The sequence below is a fragment of the Hakea prostrata genome, unplaced genomic scaffold (assembly GCF_041222555.1).
Source record: "Hakea prostrata isolate BN-2017 unplaced genomic scaffold, UWA_Hpros_2 contig_18, whole genome shotgun sequence".
Taxonomy (NCBI): domain Eukaryota; kingdom Viridiplantae; phylum Streptophyta; class Magnoliopsida; order Proteales; family Proteaceae; genus Hakea; species Hakea prostrata.
In genome coordinates, this window is record NW_028291137.1 from 364,555 (window position 1) to 371,200 (window position 6,646).

Sequence of the window (6,646 nt, forward strand, 5' to 3'; positions counted from 1 at the left end):
TCATTGAATCCTCCAGTGGCACCATAAAAAACTAAAAGGATCTGTGGCAATATAGTGAATCCAAGACTAACAGTAACTTCCCAAGAGCAATGTTTAAACTCTAAAAAGCACAATGTGATAACATGAAACAAGAAAAATTTAGAGCTACAAAACATCATAAAGCACCCTGAGAGAATTAGCGTTATACTTGAGCAGTTGAGCTACACAGCCTACCCAATTCTGTAATCCTCAAGAACTTCAAGAACAGCAAGCAGATGTACATATGTGTTAACATCATTCTGTAATTGACCCTGTGCAATCTGCAGTTTAGCTTTGGTCCGTAGTAAATCTCCTTTATCCAACTCTCCAGTTTCATTCAAACCAGTATCTATGGCCGCTTCAGCATCCGTGTATCTCTTTTGAACAGAGAATAGTCGAGCCAATAAGATCCATCCTTTGATGTTAGAATTAGCTTTCAAATCCAGAAACTGCATTGCATAGAGAACAGCAGTATAGACCCTCCTCTGCTCAGCATTTACAAGGCTGAGGTGAAAACTAACTTTGGGATCTCTCTCTAGATCTGTTGTTGAGAAGAGATATATACAAAGGTAAGAAGAACCTGAATTGGTTACTTACAAGTATATTAGAGTGAAGAAGAACTGAAGCTTATGAGGCATATATAAAAGAGTGTAGAATTCCTTTATGCATTGTATATTTGTATTTGTTTCAATAGAAGTGTGCTTGTATTGAACTTTTGTGAAAACAATTTGCACTCTATGTAAGAAACATGATAGTTGAGTTGCCCATGTACCCAAACACTAACTCAACTATCTGAAAATTCAAATTTCCTTTCAATAAATCTACTCCTATACAATGGTTCTTTCAGAATGGAATCACAAAAGATTGATCTCTCACATCAAATAGAGCATAGCTTTTCCTTTCAAGATTCATTTCTCATTTTATCTGGAGATAATTTGTTTATGTTCACTCACTTATGACTCTATGAGAGTCACTTGTAAGATATGAAGCTGAACTAGAAAATAAAAAAGTGTTAGGATGCTGAACTAGAAAAGCTAATTTTTTTCAAGCCAATAAGATCCATCCTATGTTATTTGATAGTCTTGAGTTAAGGTTGAACAGGGTTTTACACCAACATGAAAAGTCTAAGACTAAGCCAAGTATACGCAACAGTATAGGAGGCATCCCAAACTGTTACATACTGAACCAAACCAACCACTCCTACCAACAAAAAAGACTTTTTTTTTATACACACCCCTGTTCAAGAATGCTCAGGTATCATTCTTAGTTGATGTATCATAGAACCCACTCCTTTCTGAGGTTTTGCTTTATCAAAAACTACCACCCCAATGCAATGCAATGCAATGTAAAGTTGCCTGCTCCATGGCCTCTGTCAAAATAAATAAAGTATTTTACAACTACTTAACCATTACAGTAACATTGCAAGTACACTCCAGTCCCAGATAGTACAGCCTCAAATGAATGGTACCAATACCAACCTTAGCAGCAACTAAATAAATTTTAAACCCAACCCAGAATTGAAATCAATATAACAAACAGAACAGTTAGGCTTTTAACCACCATATAGAATTCAGATATGTTAGGTTGGATTTGAAATTTCACAAATTTTCAGTTGTTTATTATAATCTTCGTTTGGTGTGAGATTTTTATCCCAGTGCAGTGGTGCTGATACCTCACATTAATACTTTCTGTCCATGTCCATATGACATTAATTGCTACTAGGCTCTGTTCAAAACAAATTTGCTACTAGGGATGACCGTTTAGGTAATATCCATATCCGGATCCAAATTCGGATAATCTAGAACCATAGACATTCGAGTTATTTTCATGGGTCTGGTTCCATATTTGTGCCTGATCCATTTATATCTCTTTGCAGCAACTGGGCCTAAAATGAGCTCGGTCTCTGTGAGCTCTATATCTATAGATCATGGCTTACATCTCAGTTGCCTCCATGTATTATTACCCTATAACATGATTATATAATGTGTTGAAAATTTTCATTATTTATAATACTAAAGACAGAACATGCTATAACACTATTCAAACCCAGAATTGAAATCAATATAACAGAGAAGCATACCTTTGAATCTAACAAAGCCTTGCAATAATTTTGTTTTAAGAACCATACTCACCTCAAGTACGTCGTTCTTCCTTTAGGAACTCTATGTCAGCCCTGAGTGAAGAGTAGCCAACCTCAAGTGAAGATATCTTTCCAGACTGACTAGCTATCTCTTCAGCCTGACTAGCTATCTCTTCAGCCTAACTAGCTATCTTTCCAGCCTGACTAGCCATCTCTTCAGCCTGCGCCGATGTTGTTGCCTCTAATGTATGTATCTTAGCCCGCAATTGTGTATTCTCTTTAACATATGACTTCTTGAGCTCTCTTGCTGTCCCGTGTACTTGTGTTGGAGTTATTCCAACTCCACACATCCGTACTCGACCATGAACATCTTCACCTACACAATCTCTAAAAACTTCATCTTGCACAGCAGGGTCCCCTCGCATTTCTTCAGGCAGTTTATTGAGTTGTTTTTCCATATTGGCCTACATTTGAAACACAAAAATCAATTACAAACTGTATTAATTGAAGCTATAAAATGGTAGTACCTCATTTATGATTTTATAACTTACAATGATCACATTAGCAACCTCGTCTGTAGGGTCACGTGTAATCTTGAACAGTTCCATACGAGTGGGAGGTTCTTTCTCTGGGTGCTCCTGACGCTATACAATTAAGAAACAATAAAATATTATAACATGTGAACTACCATAAACAACATTTGAACTTCCATAAACAACATTTATACTTTCAAATAACATCATATACCTTCTTCTCTCGAATTACAGCAAAAGAAGTCTTTCCTGTGTTGTGTAATGATTTTAAATTTTTTCTATTGTTAATATTGCGGGTCGACATAGCCTAAAATATTTTCAAACACACAGAATTAGATTAGAAATATTATTGCTAACATAATTTACTATTTTGTCACAAGATGAGCTAAAATTCTAGGCATCATACCTGACTAGCCTCTTGGCTCCATGTCTCGAGGAGTATATTCCATTGTTCTAATGGAACACGCTTATCTAAATGGGCTAACCTCTCCTCATGTGTTCCGTACTTGTTGAACACATTTACCTTAAGCTCATATTTAAATTCCTTCCATCTTTCATTGAGCTTAATTTCCACCAATCTCCTTAAACTATCAGGGAGATTGAATTTTTCCTACAAATATAATATGGTAACAGTTAGTCTAGCTCTAGGCAATATATGAATACAAACATCTAAATATAGGTAAGAAATATGATACAGGAAATATATCTTACATATATCTTATTCACCGCGTCATCTTTCAGAGGTTGTGGGATTTTCCTCCAATCAGGATAGGATAAAGGAAGTAGCTGTGCATCCCTTGCTTTAACTCCAACCCAAGTCATCAACTTTGCAGCTGATTCGCTGCAAGGTTGACCATTATCATCAATTTTGCCTATGAGTTCTTCAATCGCCTTCCCTCGAGCCGGCCCTCTTCCAGATTTCTTGCCACCTGAAAATATTCAATTCTAGTGAGATACACATATTAACTATTAGTTAAACCAACATAAATTTGCTAAAGATGTTTAATCTCTTACCTATAGACTGCACTCGAAGATGGAGCAGAGAACTCACTGTCACTCATGTTTGGCAACAACCTGCATGAAGTAGCAGAGTTTGAATCAACCAAATGAAAGAAAACTATTATGATGAAACAATTCAATCTAATACAAGGTTAAACTATTATGATGAAACAATTCAATCTAATACAAGGTTAATCAACATGAAAATCAAATAAACATATACAGCCATCGAGATACTTAATGGTTTCTTTTAATGATTTTTGTTGGGTTTCTAATGAGTAGCAGAGAAGCTGCTGTGAACTTTGTTTCGTTCCAGTTCACTAAAATTGCAAAATTTGGGGAAAGCACATACCACTATCATTTTCATATATTCTGATTTATTGTATTTAGTTTTCTAACATAAGATTAGAATATCAAAGCCACAAATACCACTTCAGTTCATCCATACTCGTTTACATGCACATGAACTAGAATTTGGGAGAACAAATCCTAATTAATGTTAAATGGATTCCATAATAATTCTTAAAGAAGTACTGCACAGTGTTCTCTGAGTCTCAATCTACCAAGGACAGATGGGCCTTCAATAATATCCCCTTTTTACTGCTAGGACATGAATCTCACACTCTGGTGAAAGCCTTCCTCACCCCACCAAAGGATCCAGCAGGAATAACCTTCAATACATTGAACCACACCGTCTTTGATAATGGTCTAAATAGAAAACATAAGACATTGTTTTATCAGATAAACAAGGTGGATTCAAGGCAAACATGCATACAAGTTGTAAATGTCAAGTGATTCAATTAGCTGCCACTAACCTGCACTGGCCAATGATCCCATGGTCCAAATCAAAAGGCAGGCCAGTGAAATTCAGAGGGAAAATAAGCATAACCAATGCACTTCCAACATAATTGATTCATGCCAATTGCGAGAAAGAAGTGAAATAACAACTAAACGAGCAGAGAAAAATTAAACAAGCAAAGCTGCATTTCCTAAAGCAGAACTTTATTTTTCAGTTAAATCTTAAAGCAGAACTAACAAATAAACATAAACTCCAGAAACGCATTGACATGCTGACAGAGAATTTATCCATAGGCAATAATATTTTAGGTTGTGTTATACATGCCCAAAAGAAGTAGATAAAAGCTAATCTGTAAGAAAATTAGCCAATCTAGAAGATACTTTCAAGAGTTGTATCACATTAAAGTTATCATGGCAAAAAAAAAGATCAAGCAATGCCAAAAACAACCACTAGATCATTGTAGAAGTGACAAAAGCACTCATACCATATACAATAGGTCAGCAATCACCAACCAACCAAAATTTAAAGGCACTAAACACTTTGAGAGTCCATCAGGCAACCAATAATCAAGAGGCCTCTCTTGAGCAAACATTTAAAGCCAGATTTGGTTGCCACCACCCTCTAACTCCAGTGGTCATTGAAGAAGTTTAAGATTGATGGACTACTAAAGAAGAGACATCCAATCAATGAAATAGAAGAAGCAGTTGAGCACAAATTTCACATCAACTCATACAACTGATCAGCTTATATTACTCTGTTTCCCAGAAGGAAACAAAAAATAAAGAATGATTAATGACTACCTTAGTCTTTATGCTAGTGAAGGTCACCAATCAATCTTATTGTTTGAAATAGAAGTATGAAATACCTGATTGAGCAACCACAAAACCAATGACCTCACACTCACACAAACACTTCAACAGAGGAACACACATAAACACAACTATGGTCATATTAGGAAAAAATAAAATACAATATAAAACCAAGAATAGAGTGGGCAAAGAATTATCATAATCTAATTAAACCAATCTTCTAATCCAAATAGAAATAGTCGTTCAATATGGAAGAAAGACAAATCAGGGAAAAATGAAGTATCAGTCTACCTTATGAGTCCGCACTTTGCAGCAGCAACAGCAGCCTCGAACAGATATAAACCGTGAGAAGAGTGAGATCTGAACAACAAAGAAATGAAATTAAGAATGAACTATCGAGACTACTAGTTTCAGCTCCAAAACAAAAACGGAGGAGATCATAGGAATGGTCGATCAGTAAGGAAGAAAGACAAATCAGGAAAAATGAAATATCTCCGTCTACCTTCTGAGTTTGCACTTTGCAGCACCAACAGAAGCTGAATCACATTCACAAAGCCAGGTCGTTCGCCGCCTCCAGATTTAAAAGACTCCTCAGTCACTTTCCAGTTAATGTCTTTGACCCTTCAAACCAAATCCGCTTGATGGCTGATTCTGCTGCTTCCCAATTCAAGCAAATTCAAATTCAGAGGGATGACACTGTAAGTGTTATAGCATCTCTTTCCTTGTTTTACCACATTTTCGCGTCAATCAAGCTTCGCGCGCTACTTCTCCGCTGGAACCACTAAAACCCTAGAACCACTCTCTTATAGCTTCTCCTTTCTAATGTGATCTGTAATGCCTGGTTCGTGAACTCCAGAAACAATTCCTTCTCCACTGAACCACTCTCTTTTAGCTCAATTACAGGACAAATTGTTTAACTGATCCACCGAGAAGGTAGTTAGCTCAAGAATCAGATGAGGAAAGACAAACTCCACTGCTGAGTTGATTCTCAGAGAAGTAGGAAGTAGGGTTTTATCAGTTTCGCGCCAGAATAAATTGAGACTAAGTAGAAGGCGCGTAAAATAGACATTGCCTAGCAAAAGATTTGGGGTTTTATCGGAGAATTAAAAAAATGCTTATAATACGGTAATTTATTACCGTAGTATATATTTTCCTTTTCGCCACGGTACCTACCGTAGCGTATGGAGTTGGATTATCAATTTATCATATAAAAGAAAGTGCTCAAATATACATGATTCAAACTATTGCTACGGTAAGTATCTACCGTGGCTTATATTAATCTAAATGGTAAATATGTAGTATTTTAAGTATTCGGGAAAATGGGAAATTGAAACTGACTATTTGCCACGGCAATAAAATATCCGGATCAAGGTCAAAATTAAGGACAAAATTAGGATTAGGATCAAGG

The 6,646-nt window shown here is 36.2% G+C and overlaps 1 protein-coding gene and 1 long non-coding RNA gene across 2 annotated transcripts; both read right to left on the reverse strand.

The window, feature by feature from the left end:
* On the reverse strand, positions 1-3,531 carry LOC148999287 (uncharacterized). Its single transcript, XM_089141302.1, has 5 exons — positions 3,343-3,531; positions 3,038-3,241; positions 2,846-2,938; positions 2,650-2,742; positions 1-2,562 (listed from the first exon to the last, which is right to left on the reverse strand). The coding sequence occupies exons 1-5, from the start codon at positions 3,451-3,453 to the stop codon at positions 2,278-2,280; spliced, it is 786 nt and encodes a 261-aa protein (XP_088997428.1). The 5' UTR covers positions 3,454-3,531; the 3' UTR covers positions 1-2,277.
* A 112-nt stretch (positions 3,532-3,643) lies between these two features.
* On the reverse strand, positions 3,644-6,272 carry LOC148999288 (uncharacterized). Its single transcript, XR_016170983.1, has 3 exons — positions 5,741-6,272; positions 5,530-5,598; positions 3,644-3,705 (listed from the first exon to the last, which is right to left on the reverse strand). It is a non-coding gene; the product is annotated as an uncharacterized LOC148999288 (long non-coding RNA).
* Between the last annotated feature and the right edge of the window lie 374 nt (positions 6,273-6,646).